The sequence below is a fragment of the Sardina pilchardus genome, chromosome 19 (assembly GCF_963854185.1).
Source record: "Sardina pilchardus chromosome 19, fSarPil1.1, whole genome shotgun sequence".
NCBI lineage: Eukaryota > Metazoa > Chordata > Actinopteri > Clupeiformes > Clupeidae > Sardina > Sardina pilchardus.
The window spans coordinates 17,021,367-17,043,507 of NC_085012.1; the positions used below are offsets into that span (position 1 = coordinate 17,021,367).

At 42.6% G+C, this 22,141-nt stretch overlaps 1 protein-coding gene across 1 annotated transcript; it reads left to right on the top strand.

Moving 5' to 3' along the window:
- The first annotated feature begins 656 nt into the window (after window positions 1-656).
- Window positions 657-1,846, top strand: LOC134065917 (melanocortin receptor 4-like). Its single transcript, XM_062521039.1, has one exon. It carries the CDS (start codon window positions 746-748, stop codon window positions 1,766-1,768), a length of 1,023 nt encoding a protein of 340 aa, XP_062377023.1. The 5' UTR covers window positions 657-745; the 3' UTR covers window positions 1,769-1,846.
- Window positions 1,847-22,141: the final 20,295 nt, after the last annotated feature.

Below are 22,141 nucleotides of genomic sequence, written 5' to 3' on the forward strand. Positions count from 1 at the left end.
TGCCATGCCTTCTGCCTTCATCTTTTGCTTCTGAAGTCTTTGTTTCAGCTTGCACTCTCTCATCTGAAGCCTCTCCGTCTGCCGTCCTTCTTCTCGCATAGTTTCTTTAGTCTGTCACTCTCTCTCTCTCTCTCACTGTCATTCTTTGTGCTGTTCTTTCATCAGTCATTCACTTTCCTCCACCCCTGTATTCTGCTCTTTCACTCTGTCTCTTTATCCATCTATCTCTCCTTTTGTCCCTCTCTTCTTTTTTCTTCTCTCTCTCTCTCTCTCTCTCTCTCTTTCACTCATTGCTAATGGCTGTTAGATGAGTGTGTGAAAAAAAGCAAAGTAAGAGAAATAGAGTGTGCGAGTGTGTGTGTGTATGCGTGCTTGCGTGGGCACTTTTGTGTTAAGGCTGGAGGTGTCGTCAGCAGATGTGTGTTGAAGATGCCTGTGTGTGCGCACGCTGATCTCAGGCAGAGGAGAGACTCTACCTCACACAGCGAAGGACGGACACGCACCTGCTGCCCTCGCGCACGCAGACCATAACAGAGTGTGCCGTTCCGTCGCCCGCTCTCCGCACATCTGACTTGGATTTTTTTGGATTAAGGGTCTGTGTGTGTGTGTGTGTGTGTGTGTGTGTGTGTGCGCTAACGCCCCCCGGGGGAGGAAGTCTGCGAGCATCAAAGACTGCAGAACAAAGCTGAACAAAGGATTCAAGTTCAGGGGGGGCAGGAGAAGAGAGCTCCTTTTTTGAAAACCAATGACCATGAACGCGACTCCGCACTTCGGACTGATCCCGAGCTACTTCGACACGAATCTCACCCACATCCTGGAGGGAAAGGACGCGTCCTCCTCCTCGACGTCGCCGGCGTCCTCCGGGTCGGAGGGCTGCTACGACCAGCTGCTGATCTCCACCGAGGTCTTCCTGGCGCTGGGCATCGTGAGCCTCCTGGAGAACATCCTGGTGATCGCCGCCATCGTCAAGAACAAGAACCTGCACTCGCCCATGTACCTGTTCATCTGCAGCCTGGCCGTGGCCGACCTGCTGGTGAGCGTCTCCAACGCCTCCGAGACCATCGTGATCGCGCTCATCAACAGCGGCACGCTGGCCGTCCCGCCGGACCTCATCAAGAGCATGGACAACGTCTTCGACTCCATGATCTGCAGCTCGCTGCTGGCGTCCATCTGCAGCCTGCTGGCCATCGCCGTGGACCGCTACATCACCATCTTCTACGCGCTGCGCTACCACAACATGGTGACGGTGCGCCGCGCGCTCCTGGTCATCTCCGCCATCTGGACGTGCTGCACGGCGTCGGGCGTGCTCTTCATCGTCTACTCGGAGAGCACCACGGTGCTGGTGTGCCTCATCAGCATGTTCTTCACCATGCTGGCGCTGATGGCGTCGCTCTACGTGCACATGTTCCTGCTGGCGCGGCTGCACATGAAGCGCATCGCCGCGCAGCCCGGCAGCGCGCCCATCCGCCAGCGCGCCAACATGAAGGGCGCCATCACGCTCACCATCCTGCTGGGCGTCTTCGTGGTGTGCTGGGCGCCCTTCTTCCTGCACCTCATCCTCATGATCACGTGCCCGCGCAACCCCTACTGCGCGTGCTTCATGTCCCAGTTCAACATGTACCTCATCCTCATCATGTGCAACTCGGTCATCGACCCCATCATCTACGCCTTCCGCAGCCAGGAGATGAGGAAGACCTTCAAGGAGTTCTTCTGCTGCTGGTACAGCCTGTCCACGCTCTGTACCTGCGAGATGATCGGGAAGTACTGAGCAGAGAGGAGGAGGTGTGTGTCTGTGTCTGTGTGTGTGTGTGTGTGTGTGTGTGTGTGTGTGTATGCATGCATTTGAGTTGTGGTATAGAGGTGTGTGTATGCATATGAATGTGTTTAGAGATGCGTGTGTGTGTGTCTGTGTGTGTGTGTGTGTGTGTGTGTGAGAAAGAAAGAGAGAGAGAGAGATTGTGTGGATATGTATGAGTGCATCAATCTATTTGGACAATGCAGGTGTACTATATATTATTCCAACCAGGGGTTGTGCATTTATACACGCCGTTATCATGCTCATGGAGAAGAAAACACAAAATGAATTTCGGAGAGAAAAAATATGGCAGATTCTTGGGGAAAACACACCATATTTGAAGGACAGGATGCTCTTTCTATTGAGGAACAGGCTTTGGACCATACCTCTGCATGCAGACCGCACAGTGGCTGGGATGTAAATGTTGTGCATATATATACAGTATATATATATATATATATTTATAAACTGAATATGATAACGGGACAGAGAACATTTGTTTATGTTCTGCCTCTGAACCGAAGGAGAGATCGTGTTTCTTGATTCAAATTGCTGAGGTAGATTTGTATAACAACACACACACACACACACAAACACACACACTCAAATATGTGCAAACATGCACATATTTTCCCCTGTGCCTGAACCGATGCAAATTACTGCTTCTCTGGAGCCAAACTTACACAGTGAGAAGGCAAACATGCTCAGCCAAACACAGACACGCACACATATATGCACAGCCCTAACATTTGTAATAACACATTATTGAATGAGGGAGGAATTACTATATTTTGAAGGAAGAACTACCTTCTGCTTTAAGTCTATGAGATGATGCTACCAGCAGAGGATGAGATATTGTTTTGATTTGACATAGGCTATTGGTTTTTGTCCGTGGTCAATATTGCTGCTTGCTGTAGTGTTTGCTAATGCCTGTTGGCCATGCATTTCCACAGAATTGACCAGCTCAGATTGGCCTCTTTGGCAAATTAAGCCTTTTTGGATGTTTTATATCTGTTCGCTATTTGTGTACTTGGACAAGAGCTGCATCAAAGGGCTCCTGGTTTACTGCTTAAATAAGCTTCTCACAATCACACACACAAACACACTCTAACACACGCACACAAGCACACTCTCTCACGCACACACACAAACACACTCTCTCACACACACGCACTCACATGTCTCTCTCTCTTTCTGTAAGTTTATTTTCTTGCGCAGCTGCCTGAGGCATTTCACTTATTTGCACACAGTGACTTTACACAGTGACATGACCTCATATAGTGATTGTGTTCATTCAAACATTCCAGCTATGCATACAGAAAAACAGTGAATGAATTAGCTCTGTGATGTACAGTGTTGATGATGAATTGTCTTGTCCAATGTTTCCCTGTGTTCGCGTACGACAGAAAAGCTCTTGTTGCTCTTTCAAGTGCTTAGTGGCCACAGCCTTAACAATGTCGCACTGTGATGTGTAAAACAAAAAGTGAATTTATTTTCAGTTGATGCTCCCAAAGATATTTTAATAAAAGATATGCGTATTGACCGAGACCCTGAATGAATCACCTTACACACACACACACACACACACACAGCAAAATCACTTATTTTGCATTCTATATTTGTAATTAATTAAAATAATTTACTCAATTTACTTAGAATTTAGACATTTGCTTTCACTTTGACATTAAAGAGGGGATTTTTGTGAATTATTGTAAAAATGTATCAAGATTCCTATAGGCTGGGTGAACCCTGCCTGACTTTTGGATTTCGTCAGGCAGCTCAGGCTGGAAACCTGCACATCTATCTCCTCTGTTCCCAGCCAGAACCTTTGGCTCCAATCACAAACTAGCATCCAAAAGATGCACCGGATCGTTGGTCTGATTGGTGGAAGGATTATCCAAGCGTACAAAGTCATGATTAGAACGATGCCAAAAGAGCTTGACAGTCCTGCCCCTCCTCTGAGAGAGCACACCTCTCGTGCAGTAGAAATAAAGCGCCGACTCCCCATACTGGTTCAGTCTTAGAAAGCTTGAGCTTGGTATGGTGATAGCCAAACTACAAGATTCCATCTAGAAAAGCTGTAAAAGTGGAAATATCTGAGGGGGGTGAACACATTCAATCATGATGAATCAATGCCCAGAACACAAAGCAGGAATGGATCAGTATCTCATTTGATGATAGTTTGATTATAGTATAGACCGTTGCTGAGCCTACGTCACTACGTTCACTGGAGGCAAAACAACCATCAACTGCCATGAGCTACGACACAAAACTCATACGATACGTCATTGTATTGTAAATCTTGGACATGACCATTTAGGACATAGTTATATATCCAAAGATGTATACACCCGCAACAACATTACCCGATAATTATAAATGTCCGGCCATTCAACGGAGGGCAATCCTGCTATGTCTTCTTTCCAATCACTTAGAGTATATAATAGGGGTCTGTCAGAATGGTCCCATCTGATAATGTAAGTTTTTTAAAAGTTTTTTCAAGTAATCCTCCCAATCCCGTACACTGAGTACATAATGTTTTATATCATTAGCCATTTCAGCAAAGGTTGATTACGGACTAATTTTAGCCGCATTACTAGTGCTTTTCAATAGCCGCCTCGCTTTTCTGCCTCCATGATGTCACGCAAACCCGGATATTTTTGCCGCTGTGAAGGGGTCTACGTATAGGTGAAACATTTCATAGTCACAGCTGCCTGCGAGATGTGTGTGGCAACAGCTGTGACTTGGTGTCCTCTTTTTTGCTGGAGAGTATCCAAGACTTGTATTCACCAGGCGTGATCAGGCAATTAAAGCATTTGGAATGGTTATAAGATTGCATGCACTAACACGAACCATATAATGACAGAAATGAGCTGTAACTTCAGCTATAAAGACACTGCTGTATGTGCCATCACAGCAGGCATTAGACTTGATGGAGATCCATTTTGATTGATTGATTGTAATGACAACCACTGTATGTTGTGGTTATGAGGCCCAGAGGAATATCGTGTCACTGGCATGCTGAGAAGTGAATCTGTTGTTGTTGTCACCAGCCCTTGTTTTGTGAGAGCCAAGAAAGACTCCACCCTCTTGACCTAGAATGGCGGAATAAATGATGGGTTGTCAACATTCCATGACACCGCGGGTCCGTCTGGAACAGCCATATATTTCCAATAGTTCCATATGTGTTCCAAATGCAGAGCAGAGAAAACAGTGCCTTCCACGGCTGGGACGAGGCCATGCGATCTCAGGTAAGGCTATGAAGCACATCTCTTCCTCTCCCCCTCTCTTCCCCACTTTACCTCTTCTCTTCTCTGTCTCTGAATGTGAATTTCCCCAGGGATTGTCCCTTGTGCTCATCAATTCAAAGCTGCCGAGCAACTGCTGCGCCCAGTGTGGTCTCACTGAATAGAAGCACACTTTCACTCTGCTCTCATCTCTACATGTCCCTGGGTTGAAGTGACCTGCTCTTCGCATTACTCGTCAGCTTTTTTTTTTTGTGATATTCCATATCCCGGTCCAAACATCTCATTCAGGTTAGACTAGCTCACTTTACAGGCCTCTGGCTTCAGCCAGTTTCCCCCCCTTCTCATGTCAGCAGTATGGGATGAGAGAGAGAGAAAGAAAGAACGAAAGAAAGAAAGAGATGAGAAGGGGAGAAAAAGATAAGATTGATTGGTAAGACACACAAACACAGAAGTCTGATTACTGGATATGGTGGACATGCAATCAAGTCTGCGACATACACAACACACACTATATACACATTACGCACTTTATATTCATAAGATAATATACTGTAATTCAATAGCTAAAATCAACATAGAGTCTAGAAGCAGCAGTAGTCTCTGTTTCTATAACGGAAACAACATGATGCTGCTATAAAAGCACCAGCGGAGCACACAAGCTGTGCAGTGAGAGGTTGATGTAATCAGTAGCTGTATTGTCTCGACAATTCAACACTTTCACTAAAGTTCCCTGGACTGTGAGGAGCCTGCAACCTCTTGTTGGATGTCCTTTACCTGGTGGCGTGTTCATGTCCTTAAAGTAACCTAAAGTGAGTAGGAGTGCTTCAGTTTGTGCTGTGAGCTGTTTCTGCCCACTCTAAAGTTCCCTGATCATTTTAAAAGGATGGTTAGTCATGTCTCATGGAAAACCAATAACAACAACAACAACAACAACAACAACTTCATCAAGGCCCCTAAATAACTTTACAGTGAAAGGGGGAACCTCACTAACCACTACCAATGGGCAGCACCCACCACCTGGGTGATGCACAGCAGTCATTATGCGTCAGAACGCTCACCACACACCAGTGTCAGAGAGTGCCAGGTTGAGTGAGCCAATTTGATAATTTAGCCAGGCTACCAGGGAATCCGCTAATCGTTGCAATAAGTGCCACTGGATCATTAGTGAGCCAGGACCTCATCCGAAGATGTCATTTGGGGACAAGTACCCTACGGACTGGAGAGCACAAATGGATGCAATCCAGAGCTTAGAAAATGATGCTGACACACATCCATAAAATGTTCCTGCCAAGTGATCCTTCATGATTCAGAAAGCTCAAATGGAGCAATGGTGTAATTTTTTCCACGGGTGGGCGTCTTTATGTCAGGGTCCACTTACTGACACGGAATAAATAATACTATTCTTACCCTACCATGACTGCAGAAATTCACACCTGACTGCACTCTCACAGTACTTGACTGACACACTGACAGAAAATCAATAAAGGACACAATAGACTTCCCTGTATAGTCTTCCACTTGATTTTCCTGGTGAAACATGTCCACACATATGAGAGCAACACACAGCTGAAGGACAGCTCCTATTACTGGCTGTCAATCGATAGAGGAGTGGGCAGTGGCTGGAACCTTTGGTGTGTTGTGTGTGTGTGTATGGTGTGTATGGCCCACAGCTGGTGGTCTGGTTGAGTGGAGATCACAGACCAACTGAAGCTCTGAGGAGCCTCTCTGTGCTGTAGACCGTGAGAACCGTCCACACACTGGCCATACCATCATATGGTCGCCATGCTGCGCCAGTAAATGCACACCAGATATGCTCACCCATTCATGCACACATGCAGACAAAGCAGACACACACACACACACACACACACACACACACACACACACATGGATATGTGCACTGTATGTCTGCTTTGATCTTTTCAAGAGATGATAGCTTCTAGAGAGGGAGCTAACCACTCTGACTCCAGTGGGAGATCATACAAGTTCTGGCCACTTCCTCAAACTGGGTAATTGCACAAAATGGTGGTTTTTTACACCATCATGCTTATCATTCACCATTTTAATGCTATTCTATCTCCTCTCGGAATGTGTTCACAGGCATTAAAAAGCTATTATGTGCAGACTTTGAACCTTTCACATACTGTACGTTATGTAAGAGGATCTTCGTTATCTTTCACTTGGGTAATTTTGTAGATAATCTCATACCCAAAAATGTTTCCGTGAGAGAACAAATTGGATGACTTATGTTAAATGACCGTGTAATGCGAGTTCCATGTGTGCCCTCCAATCCCAACATTCACACTCACACGCAAACATGTTGTGCATCCAGACAGACACACACATATACAAACAGAATGGTGTGTTTGGAGGGACTCTGCTACACTGAAAAACATCTACAGTCTCGCGCCGTAAAAAAAAAAACCCGCTTTATTTTGCGGGTGGCCTCCATCAGACGCGTTTGACTGAGAACGCTCTGTTCCCATCAGTGGCTCTTGTGTTGGCTTTCAACTCTCGTCTCTTCCCCTGGTCCTCATTTATCCCCCTGTTTGTTTTCGCGCTCTGGCTCTCCTCCCTCCTATTTCTGCTCGTCCCCGAGGAGCCATCGCTATGACACAGCAAATTAGGCGCAAGGCATCACCCATAAACATGTTCTCCCATTTTCCCTCGCAGTATACCGACACATTTAAACTAATGAGACCAAGGGCTTGACAACACTTATTTACCCATAAACTCATTGACTTTTTTCCAGTCGGTAACTGACATATTTAAGCCCTCACTCACTGGCTTGTTAAAGGCGTGGGTGTTGTGTAGTCACCCGTTGGATCCCTTGCTTGGTCTGCCACTCATAACTCACATGGTCCTTTTTTTGCACTTGTAAATACATGGCCTACATGCACAATAACAATAACTAAATTAATGAATTAATGAATGCATCAACCTTTCATATTTTGCGAGAGAGCCATTGGCCTTCCTGTAATACGAGCAGGATGTTTATCTTCGGAGTTGTTTTTCTGGAAATGCCTGATTTGCTCCCATCACCTAAATGTGACGATCATAAGCATTTCAGCTTTTTAGTTGCTTTTTTCGTGTTCTGGTGAAGGTCAAGAAAGACCGTTGTGCTCTGTGATAACTGACATATCGATCATCACGGGTCTCTCAGATTAACTAACTTAACCTCTGGATCCCTTATCACCACTCCAAGGCCATGTCTCTCCTGTGCTCAACCCTTCCTGTGTTTTTCAATCAATTTTCATTCAATTTCATTCACCCCTCATTTTCTGTACCCCACCCTCGCCCACTCATCCCCTTACAGTGGAGGTGCTTACTGCTGTTCGATGAGTGAGGAAAATTAGAGGGTAGAGCCTACATGTTCCAGCTCAAGGCTGCCCATTCACTCTCCTGATGTGCTCTTGTGGTTGCCATTTACAGGCTTTTGATTTGAATGTGCCAGAATGTTTCCTGTGAATCTGTTTGAAGAACATCATTCTCTGAATAGGAATACAAACAATTAAATAACCATGTTTGTACATTGAAAAGAGCACCCGTCTGTTTTTTAATTAGCATTAGCATTTACATTAGCCTAATTCTCCCCCATCAAGGTCTAAAGGGCATTACTGTTCTCATTAGTGTGCATATAATGATAGCAATATGAAAGATCAGGCTGAATTTAAAGGAATATTTTGGTATTTTACAATTAAATAACCATGTTTGTACATTGAAAAGAGCGCCCGTCTCTGTTTTTAAATTAGCATTAGCATTTACATTAGCCTAATTCTCCCCCATCAAGGTCTGAAGGGCATTAGACATCCTGTTCTCATTAGTGTTCATATAATGATAGCAATATGAAAGATCAGGCTGAATTTAAAGGAATATTTCGGTATTTTACACTTTAAGCCCGTTTTCTGTATTGCCTAGCATGAAAACGAATATTTGACACCGAAATCTCGACAATTGAGCCTGTTTGTGCAATTTGGCAACTTTAGAATATTTAGAATGTTGTGCATGGACTATTCTGTCCTTAAAACACCCCTAAGCGTTTGTGAGGTATCTGAAAAAGTACTTCCGGGATTTCGAAAATCCCTGATAAAAGAGAGATGCAATAAAGCCACCGACAATCAAAAAACCACCACTGCATGTAGGCTAAACTAAATGTAACGTCTCATTGTAGGGCTAAATTAAATTAAATTGTTTATCTTTTTCGCTAATGTAGGCTACGTGCTTTCATACAGATAAATTTAAACCATGTTGCAAATATACTGCTCCAGTCCGTGTTTCAATATGCTCCTAGGCTATTTGCTTTAGCCTACTCTTTATTAATTTAGGCTACCCATTTATTTCTCATCTTCCATCCTTCACAGTCCGACATATTGCACGCATTCTCACCAGCTAAGACCTGACACCTGTCACTCAACTCATCATCGTAGGGGAGGTTTTTGCCATCATTCCCGCGTTATAATCATCAGCCAATCAAGGTGGTCACTTTCATCAAGCTCGTGCATGAGTAATGATGTCAACCATAGCAACGAAGACTCCCTTTAAGTTTAGGAGTTGTCGTTTCTCCTTACTAAAAGTAGGTCTGAGAGGCTTTGTGAATAACTTTTTGAGAGAAAACTCCTAGCTAAAATATTTTAGTGCGATTTAGGAGTACTCTTAGTGCTAAGATAAAAATCTTTGTGAATACGTGCCCTGATCTCTGGAGCTGTGATCATTGGATGGAATAAGTGCAGGCGCTGTGGCTCCACAAGCAGTCAGTGCCATGTGGGCTCTATTGCCTGTAATTGATGGAAGAGATGGAGTAGAGAGGCAGTATTTTTATCCGAGTGGTTCTTTTTAATGAGTCTACAGCAGCATGTCCTACAGTAAGTGACTCTGACGGGCAAAACATCTCTGTCCTGCTTAGCTTTGTATGTCACGATGGAAATAAAACTTTTCAACACCCATCTGATGCATAGCAATGTATGCCATCATCCAACCTGCAGTATATCACACACACATACTGTATGCATCCATTTAGTCATACAAACATGAGTGGAATATAGTGTATTGTATAGCTCCAGTTCAGTATGGCCAAACAGGTGATTGGTTGGCTGTAGAACAATGCTTGACTAATATATATATATTTATGTCAACAGGAAATTATTGGTTTCCCAAGTTTTGTATTTATGGTCCTCTTGTGTTCTTTGCTTGTTCTTGTTCATGGGAATCTGGCAGCTTGCCTGTTTCATTTCATAAAAGAGCTTCCTGCCCCTCAGAGATACTAAGGGACATTCTGGATTCCCCAGGGACGACATTCATTACAGCAGAAGAGTCACCAGTGATCCATATACAAACACAGCGCCTCAGATCAGATGAGAGAACCATTTTGGTTGGACAAGTCTCACTTCATTTTGACCTACAGTATACGTACAGTAGCCGTACACCTACAGTAATATCATACACTGTTGCCTCGCATTGAAACCCAGGCAGGTAGAACATGATGGGTTCCATATACTGACATTTACGCAATGGCTCGCTGAATGAAATGGAGGACTCGGAAAAAGTGCTTTGAAAAGCATGCTCAGAAATGTGATTTCTATTATGCCATGGAGCCTTGAGTCCAGACCCATGTGCTTTCCTGCCCCCAGACCCTCCTTCCCCACCCATGTTCCAATCCAAATCAATTGCACACGGCTTCCATTTGACAACAAAGTTAAAGTGTGGTGGGTTACTGATGTGACATTGTGCATCGTCAGGTGGAGCAACCAGGTAAAACACTCATTTAGACCAAGACATAGTAGATTAAAATGTTGAACAATTTGTTATACCTAATTCTATTAAACAATGACCATATTTACATGCAGGGAATATTCCTGTTTTAAACGGAAAATTAGCAATATTCGGTTTACGCACGAGTCATGTAAACGCTGTGATCGGAAAGTGTTCATAACCGGAATGAGTTTTCGCATGTGCGCATGCATGTCCAATTGGCAGGTGTTTTGGCTATTTAGGCATCACAGACTGCACAACAGAATATAACTAATAAATTCACATTAATTTTCCCGTGTGTAGGCTTAGTTTGTCAGAAATCAACTACAATGCCTACTACTTGTTACGAGACAACTTCATTTATAAAATGACATCATGACGCAACCAAAGCACGGCAAGTACGTCAGCTACAGTACGTTGCTCATCTAACCGGAATAAAGCGATCGCTATGCACAGTATATGAGAATATTCCGGGAACACAATACTCTTCCACACATATAGACGGATTATTCCTGATCTTGTTTAAACCAGAATATTGACTTAATTCGGAATTCGCTGTGCATGGAACCGTAGTCAAGATATTTTTTCAAATTTAAGTATTTACTCACATTTAATAAGGTGTTAAAATGGTTCATGACACCATGTCATTTTAATAAGGTATTAAAATGTGAATAAATAAGGTACATAAAGTATTCATAAATTACTTGTAATATCAAGGTCAACTACGCAATAATAATCACACTCTCAGATGTACTTACTTGGAAAACAAGTGTGTGTGTGTGTGTGTGTGAGTGTGTGTGTACACACACGCGTGTGTGTTTTGTAAACATTTTATTGTGCCACCTGACTTTCGTTGAGTGGTGAAATTGCAAGTACAGTCTAAAAATGTATTAAGGCAACACTAAAGACTTTTTCGTACCTAAAAATAATGTTTCCAAAATCATTTCAGCGGTTCATCAACTCGTAACAGGGTGAACGGCACTTCTGCTTTCTCTTCGCAGCCCTCTATCGGCTATAACCGCACTATGTAATCTTATAATGTGGGGTAGTGTATCTGTAGTTCGATGAAATGAGACATCAGAAACTACAAATTTGACTGGCTTCGATGTCGCAATACATCATACTTTCATCAAATCATGCAACATATTCTACCCTGTCTGTTATTTGCTGGATAAACAAGTGGCGTGTGTGCGACAGAGTGCTTTAGTGTTGCTTTAAAACCCCTGTAAATGTTGCACAGCCAGACTTGTTTAAACAGTCTTCCAACTTCAGAAAATGCTTTCTGTCTATTTTTAATAGACTTTTCTAAAAACACACTTTCAATAAAAGTCTCATTTATCAATGACCCATGTGTGTTCCTGTGTGTGTGTTCCTGCAAGACTCAGAAATGAGAGGCAATATAATGCATTAAATCAAATAAAACTTGAAGAAGGAAACATAGTCCATCGCGCCAAAGCATCAGGAATTTGTCTGCGTCAGAGAAAAACAATATTGATGATTTATGTGAAGCAAAAAATAAATAACCTGTGAACTTGTTTTAGTTAACTTTCACAAGGGTGTTTATCCACTGGCTGCAGCTACACATTGAGCCAAACTTGTTGCCATGACCTTCAATAATAACATTTAAAAAAAAATTAGCAAATTAAATCAGCATCGCAGCATGACAGATTAATGAGTATGAGGCAGAGATAGTTTGTCGAGCCTTTCCCTGTAATTAGCATTGAGTCACTGCGAAACATGTGCAGATGTTTCCACAGTTGTTAAAGTGATTGTCATCCATAGAGAGCAAGTGTGTCATTGTGTGCGAATACCTCAAGACACCAACTTGAACATACAGTACACACTACGCAGGTCTACACACGCAATGAGAAGAGGCAGTAATGCTGATATTTGGTTATTTATGGACACATCACATGCAAAGGTTTTCTATTTCTAAAGTGCATTTCGTACACAACACAATTTAATGTGCTTTACACCATTAATAAAGAACCCAGAATAACAAGTAATAATAAGTAAGCATGAAGGACAAACAAAAAGACAAATAACAAATAAATCAATAAAATAAAAAACAGTATCTAATTAAGTTGAACAGTGATGATGGGTTTATTATACACTGACATTAAGACATGGAGGACTCGGAAAAAGGGGTTGATTTTTTCAGAAGTGAGTCATTCCGTGTCAAATCAAATAACGCTGTTGCTGCACCATCTCAGACTTTGTTCAACCTTTATCGATGTCATCAATGGGTCTAAAACCAAGGCCTGTGAAATATTTCTGTGCAAATCATGTCTTCTTTTTCAGACCTTGAAATTCTTTCATTTTTACAGCTTGAAAAACCCATGCCATGTTTGGGCATTATTTAATATCTTGACAAATATGTTCTCTAGCCTCCCCAAATTTTCTAGGGTGGAAGATCAACTCATAATCTGTAAACAATTTAAAGTCTGTACCAAATGTCTCTTGACTTTCCAAAGGGCCTATATTTTGGAGAAAAAGTGCATTAAGCGTGATATTGAGGGTATTAAAAAAACTGTAATCTGTAATACTGTATCAGACCTATCAAATGACCATGACAATAATAAGATAAAATAAGGCGTCTTTGTATTCTTTGTCATTTTAATGTAACTGAAATGTTATGTGGGGTAGGTAGTAGGACCATGAAAATCTATGTGAAAATAGCGAAGTATATGGACATGTAGTGTGCCAAGTACTGATACCAAGCCCCATTCACAGAATAAATGCATGTAGTGCCAGGTGTTTGGGACACCAGAATTATCTTGGGCATTTGTTTTGGAGACTTCACATTTTTGGACAACAATAACAAAGGATTATATTTCTATAAGAAATATTCATTTATGGCAGGTGTGTCCCAATGTCAGAAACTAGGGACCACTATACAACCAATGAGACCGTGGTACAAACTTTTAATCGTTAAATCTTACTGAGAACATGCTTGTCTTCCATTCTACAAGGTTAAGTCAGGCTAGGAATAATACTTTCTAAGATTTGAATACCTTAACATGGCCTCCAAGATAAGGCAGTTAACAGAGTGTAATATATCAAGGACATAAAGACAATGAAAAAAACAGAATTGAACAAAAATATTTCACAGGTTTTACTATTGTGTAGACAAACTTTGTAGAAAATCAGAGTCGTTGCAACCATTTTCCTGGATTTTGTCTGAATTACGGAATGGCTCAAATGTGATTCCTATTACGTCACCGAGTCGTGAGTCCAGAGGCCATGCACTCTCCCTTGAATGACTGACCAGGGAGCCCAACCCAGACCAATCTTGCTCTCAAGCCTTGTTTTCCAACCACTGTGCTGATGGGAGGTCGTCAGGCTTGCCATGGAAAATAATCCAATTCCACTTCATTGGTCCAAAAAGTTTCTCTGAAATCACATCATGCTGCTCTCGTTTGGCATATGGCTGCACTGTTGTTGCAATACTCAACTGTTGATTTACAGATAAAAAACCCCAGCTCGAACACATTTATATTTAGATAGATAGATAGATAGATAGATAGATAGATAGATACTTTATTGATCCCCAAGGGGAAATTCAAGAAACTCAATTTACTTTCATCTATTAATTTAGCAGGCACTTCTATCCAAAGCAACTTAACTATGTCAATTGTGTTACAAGGTCTGATTGTCCTCAGAGCGACTTGGGGTTTAATGCCTTGCTTAAGGGCACAACGATGGAAGCCTGAACCCACCAAGTACTGTAACCCACCAAGTAGCTGTTTAGCTCGTATTAGTCATGTTAACCTTTCCCTATATGTTGAGCTCCCCCTCCTTGAAACAATGACTTATTTGGTCCAAAGACAATGCTATTATATTATAGCTGAAAACTAGCACTACCTTTTTAAACAGTGTTATTTCATTGGCACACAAATATATACCCTGGAAATCCAGAGTTAGTGCGAGAGCACAACTTGAATTGTGTCTGCAAGATACTCTGGCAATGACCAATGATGCACGTTACTTTTACCCCAGGCATCAGGGGAAGCCAATCACATCGGTGTATCTGATTTAGGCGGTTCAGAGGGGAGCTAAACCAATGACAACAGCACTGCAACATTCAAAGTCAGTAAACATTGGTCGTAGTGTTTCCAATTGTGCCGAAGTCCGGAATCAGTCAGAGTAAACGGTCGTAGTGTTACTACACCAATTGCGCGCAGTGAGATTTTCAAATGCGTGCTTGGTGCCGCCCCTCGAGTTGGGCCATTACATTATTCGTGGCCAGACCCTTAATCTGAAAGATTACCAGGGTCTGGATTTTCAGGCTAGCGAAGGGACTTGTGTTTATCAAAGTCTTTGATATTAATAGAAGTTTCTATGGTATGTTTCATATTATGGGATGTTCAAAAACACAAAAGTTGAAAAATGCTTAAAGACTGCTTTAAGTTTTATGGAGATGGTGTGACTTCATGTATTGGAAACATCCCTGTGTACCCAGACCGTCCCATACTTGCATGGAGTGCAGCAGTAAATTAAATGTTTTGCCTTGTAATTAAATTAGCATTATTTTGTGTGGAACATTTAACGACACACACTTGCAAAGATGGGTTTGCGAATCCAATCCAGGCCCACCGATTGTCTGGTCACGTTAGCGCTGCTCCACAACGGCCATATTAACACACTGTTCAGTACATTGTGTGTAATAGAAATTAGAGCCCATAGTTTGTCAACTTGATTGGTGTATGTGTTGGATTCAGGTATGCCCAATGCAATCCTCTACAGTTTGGTTATGCACAACAGATAGCATATTGGGTAGTCTGCAATCTTCATCTGACGGTTCTTACCATTCAGTCTCAAGCATTCCGTCCTATTCAGACCCATGTCCTATTCATGTCATGTTAATATGGCATTGTGTGGTCAGAGCCCTATCTATAAGGCTCTGGATGTGGTCAACTGTATGCCTGGAACTGAAGTCCCAAAGATTTCGTTAAAAGCAGAACAGTGAGTTCTGCACAGACTGCCACGACCCGAAACGCTCTCATACCATGTTGATTTCATTTGGAGTGCTGAACTATTCTTGCGATGCTTTTAATTAATTCCAGACAAGGCCTCACCCAAAGTCTGCTGCTTCTGCTCACTGCTTTGTCTGCTTGGAGCATCACTATGGGCAGAATATGTATCATACAGCCTTGCTTGCTATAGGCACCCCTCTGGCGAGCTCAGCAACAGACAGTCCTGCTAGACCGTATCCTATTCTGTTCGAATGGGTGCACTGCCCAAGAGGATGCAGGTTTGATTACAGCCTGAGGGTATGTCTTGAGTCCGCTTTGTCAATTTCTCTCTCCCTCTGCTGGTCTTTCCTTTCCTATCAGTACAGGCAAGGACATAATCCCCCAGAATAAAACTTTAGAAAAGCCCTCCAAATTTGGCTTGGTGGCACATCAGTGATATTAAGGGGTTCAGAGGCATTGCCTTAATGTCTGAAGGTAAGAGATTAATCTGCTGCGGTACTTGGAGACGCCATGGAGACGCCTCTCTCCCAGGGTTCCTCGAGGCGTACTGAGGAGTAACAGGGCTGACGATTGGGCTAATGTTCTCTCGCGCTCGGCAGGAAGCAGCAGAGATTAAGCTTTTCTCGTAGAGAATGTGTGAAATGTATTCCACCTGGCAAACCCACATAATGAAGGCTAACAGCTTCGGGGAACAGGTTGCTGTTTTTTCGTGGGGGGGAGGGGTAATGGAGGTGGTGGTGGGGGATGAGGTGACATTTGTGACAACCTGAATGCTCAATTTGTGTTGGTCGCTAGGGGAAACAACGCTTCACATTTATTGCCACGATGCCTCCATCATCTCTTTTGTATCTCCTCCATAACTTTCAGGAGTGGTGCCAAAGACATGGATGCTATACTGCATAATGCAATAGCTGCCAAATGCAGTGGGTTACGTAACACTTTCCGACAGGGACGAATTGAGGTGCAATTTATGCATCCGCCTTCCTCTCTGCAGGCCTGTGGATTGGATCGGCCTTCCGATCTGCTTCTGATCCAACCAGTGCGGCGCTGGCTCGGAGCCAGGGGCCGTGCAGAGACACTCCGGAGGCTAGATGTGCCAATTAGCGAGGCCGAGTCCCTCCGCTGGGATTCCAGAGATGCTAACCCTCCGAGTCCCTCCGCTGGGATTCCAGAGATGCTAACCCACCCGCTGCACTGGTCCTCTGATGGAGCTGGACAAAGAGGAGGCGTCTCTCTAAAGCCTCGGTCCTCCAGGACAGTCAATGAAACATGATTTGAGATGGTTTGAGAAACCATGAAAAGAGCCGTATAAATATCCACAAATTTGAAGTGGGTTTCAGTGGGTTTCGATAGGCGTCGATGGAACCACGTCTTTCGCTGTGTTACTGCAACTGCATATTTCCAACTCTCACTAACAGAATTAGTGGTAACACCACATCACAATCTGCTATTAATGCTGTCGGGAAATTACTGTATGACTATTCCATGAGGCGTTTTCCACAAGGAATTGATAAATAATTACCTCTGAGTCACAGAATTACTCAGTTATGACTTTATAAAAAAAAGGAAAGTTTCACCTGGTATTGCAACACATCAACACGCAGAAGTTTAATCAAATGTAATCTAATCATGTCAGATTTGGTTTATGTTTATATTCATTTATATTTAGTTCAGCTCGCAACCACAAATGGTCTATTGATACTTCATCAGGGCTCCCTTACTCTGAACTAATCAGGCGAAGCCCCATTCTCTTTCTAAGACGTTGCCAGACATTACTGTACATAAGCACTTTTGCATCTGTGAGCTCTCCTCCATCATTGCAACGGGCTGATTGTCCCACCTGTTAGGTGCATCTGGTGGGTGTATCCTAATTACTTTAAACAAAATTAAGTTGTGAGAACCATCCACCAATATCCATTTACATTGTTAGGTATTGTAAAAATGATTGGCAAAAATCACACACGTCTCTCTCGCTCGGTGTTGTTATACTGAAAAACATCATGAGAAAAGCACCATACCATCACATTATGTCTCATCATGTAATGAAAACCATCACGAGAGAGACCTCTCATCAGACCTGAGAGTGCTGTGTTCAGGTGCAGGAGGAGCAATCAGGAGGAGCGGAAACAAGAGCAGATGGGTGGGAAGACACCAGGGAATGGAACAGAAGCTCCTTACATGTCAGTTGAAGTGGTCGGGTAATGCACTCTGTTCCTTCATCTTTACCAGAGACACAGGAGGCAGAAACTGAACTTAGACATTACAAAAATTGGGTGCACCGACCGCAGCGAAGAAAATAACAAGACACGCTCATTTTAAGATGTGTAGAACTCCTGTTGGCCAGTATTAATGAATGGACGACACCAAAAGTTGCATGCATGCCAAATGTTTCATTTATCAAGTCAAGTCTAGTCACTTTTATTTATATAGCACATTTAAATACAACAGAGGTTGACCCAAAGCGCTTATTTATCATTAAATTATAGTGTAATGAATGAAAAGCTGATGTAGACTACACATCTTCCTGGTAGGACTCTCTCTAAATCTATCTTTACCAACATTTTGCAGCCTGTATGGAAGGAGAGAGGATGGAGATCAGGGAGCTATCATTTCACTGACGAAGATAACAGATTCATTATGAAAGCAATTAAACAACTAATTAACTAAAACAAAATAAATAAATAAACCATTAAGACATAACTACACAACAGAAAGAAGAGATTTCTTCATTCAAATCTGTTTTTTTTTTCTGTACATCACTTGTATGCAAAAATAAAACTACATGGACATAAATGTACAATAATATTGCTATGAGAGTGTAAACATGCTATCTGAAAGTATATAGTCGTGCAATGGACGTGTACGTGGGGGACATTTGTTCATCTCCTGCACCCCTGCAGGTCTGAACATTCAGTGTATAAAATTAACATGCATTATGAGCGGAGCTTTTTCATGAAAGCTTTGGCTGAATAAGAGATTGCACTGATTCAATTTAGAATTCTCTCTTCTGAGAAAGAAAGATGAAATAGAGGAAAAAAAATCTGAATTACTTTCAAATGAAATGGGGCAAGCGTGAGCTAGGTGCGACACGACAGAGCCCAGTGCAGAGTAAAAATGATCGTAATTGACAAGACGTGTGCTTTATGGAAGCACAGGTGGTCAGGGCACTAAATGGCAGCTCATTAAAACAGACTGCTGTGTTCTTTTGTGCTACCTTCCAACAAACCATATTTTTAACTTGGACCTGTATTTTCTGTTTTTCACTTAGCTAAAGGATGCAATACATGAGGTTTAACAGAAATATGTTATATAGAGCATGGGTCACACCATGCTTAATTGAGGTAGGACTCAATGCACCGCAAAACATGGAATTAAACTCTAATCACAAACCGGGAAAACACACAGACATACAGATAATTGTGAGAATGCATGGTGAGTGCATGGCAGTTGTAAACAGGTTAGAGCTGCCACACTACCTGCGTAACACGTATGTCACTCCCAGGCAATGTTCCCTCTAATTTTTTTCAGCACTGAGCAAAACATTTTTTTTCTGAGCGCAGGTTTTACCGCTGTGAGCAATTCGCAACCACGCGACCTGCCAAAAATGACCATGCCCCCGCCGCCCCCCCCCCCCCCCCCCCCCCCCCCCCCCCATTATGACAATAATGAGAAAGTAGTTTTTGTTAAAGACGGTTAATATGATGCTGTCTAATTCATTTATAATGGTGCACTGTCACTTTAAGACTCTTGCCGGCGCACTCTGCTGTGCCTATGGCCTTCTCACAGTCTATTATAATGCTCAGGAGTGCATTACTCTTTGCGTTTTTCTTTTAAACGTTTCTTATAAAATGGAGATATCAGTTATCAACAATGACAAGCCAGCTGGATCCCTTTTGTGCACGCTCAAACGCGTTCCCAATCAAATGAGTAACATAACGTAAATTAGAGCTATTGCAATGGAGATTATAAAGAGTATAATCTCTATGTAACATGCTGTTTTGACATTGACATTGCAAACGTTCTCTAAGAATAGTGTAAAGCAGTTTGCTGTAACGTTTACCAACGCTGTTGCTGGGAAAAATAGCGAACAGCCAATGATAACCTATCGGGCAAAATCTATGATAAACTAATGCATGCTCGGCGGGCTGCATTAAAGTGCGTGACGGTCCGTAGCACCCCTGCTTTAGGTAATCAAGCTTCCACTCGGACAAAGTTTTAGGCCTACCACTAGCGAACTCCCCTTTCGCTTTTGCCTCCGAGCAAATATGTAAATATCTCTGAAAGTTTTATCCTACCTGGACCATCTTTTGTGTCAGTTTGGACTATTTCATCTAGCCACTCATTTTTAAATGTTAGGCAGACCTTTTTCTGGAGCACCTGCTCAGCCTTTCTTTTCGTCATGGTACCCGCCAAGAGCCTTAAGAATACTTTGTTTGTAACGTTGTCTACATCCGACTTGGTTGTCAGACATGTCAGTATTTTAAATGTTTGTTAACTAGGCTACATCCCGTTTGATAGTCACATTTTTAACCCCTGAAAAAAAAAAAAGTTTGTGCGGTCTGAAAAATATGCGCGGTCTGAAAAATCTGTTGCGCGGCCACTTCGACTGGCCTGCGCATCCGCGCACGCGCGCAGCTTAGAGGGAACATTGCTCCCAGGTGCCTCTTACGACACGCTGCAACTGGATGCCAACTAGAATGGGATGTAGGATACAAGAATCAAGAAGTACATGTCAAGGGTAAACAAAGGAGCTCTTGGCACAGGACACAAGAAGAGGAAGTAAAGCAAAGCACGGACAGGAAGTGACAAGGAATGGCAAGACAACAATAATATCAAAATGCTAAACTGTGACATGCATTTCCTCAGCAGCGAAAATGTGAAAAGATGTCTTCTTAGGGACAAAAGTAAATTAGTCAATTTGGATCATCCAATGTGCAAAGAAACGTGAAATAGGTTAAAGGGAAACTATGCAGGATTGGTGAATTCATCGCCGCTTTCGCTTGTTTTATGCTTGCATATTTCTCTACAGAGCTTCCCCTACAGCTTTAGCGTGTACATTTTACAAAACTCCTCAATCGCTCAGTCTGTCGTGCCTTTTCATGAGACTTCACATGACACTTCCTTGAGTAGACCATGGGTGCGTGCCCGTGGGCTCCTGAAATTGCAAGCGTGGTTCTACCGCTACAGACCACTAGGGCGGCCGAAAAAAACGTTTGAATGGTAATGACTCATTTAATCATATATAACAGTATGGAACGAATTGATAAACTGAAAAATGTTGCATAGTTTACCTTTAATACATTGTGTTTGCTACATCCATGTGAATCACAGGGATTACATTAGCCTCTATGGAATCAAAGTTTATGACCACAGGTTTTTTTTTTATCATTCATCCTCATTTGAGTCTTTTTGGGTCCAGCAGCTATTTTTAACTTCTGGGATGTGCGTGCCCCTTGCAATGCACACAGTAAGGTGTTGCCCGCAGCAATACGCTGGCCATGTTTCCGTATGCCACAATAGAACTCTACAGACAATACAATATCTAGTTTTCTAATATCTTTGTTGTAAACAGCCTACCCCATCACACACATCCACCTCTGTTTACGTCACCACCCTTTCCAGATATATATGGCCTGTGCGTGGGTGAGTGAGTGTATGGGTGTGTTTGTTGTTTATCCACAAGATTTCTCTGCCACTGGAAATCCCTGGGTGTATATAAAAGAGAGACCCAAAGGAAATAAAATTGAAAAGTACAGTAGAGAAGAGAAAAAAAGAGACAAAAACGATCAAAAGAGCCATACAATAACGTGCCACAGGCCACATGATGAGAGTTTCCATTCAATTTCATCAGATCGTCCAGGTTTTACACAGGTCAGAGAACGACAAAGAGAAAACAATTTTAAGAGAAAAATTTCTCGCTGTACCATCTCTCCATTCGTCGAGTGGGCTAGGTGAAGAGTTTTCATTTCAGCATATGCTGTGCTTGTGACTATGACTGTGTTTCGAATAGGCGACACTTCTAAAGCTGTTCTGACCAAAAGTTTGCTTTCTAATTGGAGATGGATGGGACAGACACGCTGTACTAGGTCTCAAAAAGGGAACTTTGATCAAGTGAGGTGATAATTAAGTGTTGTGCAGAAAGGGATAATGCCTCTCATCCCGTCACGCAGTGCATGCAGCACATGACAGGATGAGAACACCTGTTGAATGCATCAGCAGTGACAGTCAGTGAGATTACCACAACAGGTTAATGTTCACTGGGCATTTACCCTGACATTGTTATTCTGTAAAACAGCATGTGAGGCAGAAAAAAACAAATATTTCACCCTGTCATTTGCCTCAGTTATGCATTTTGCACTACACAAATCTGAACA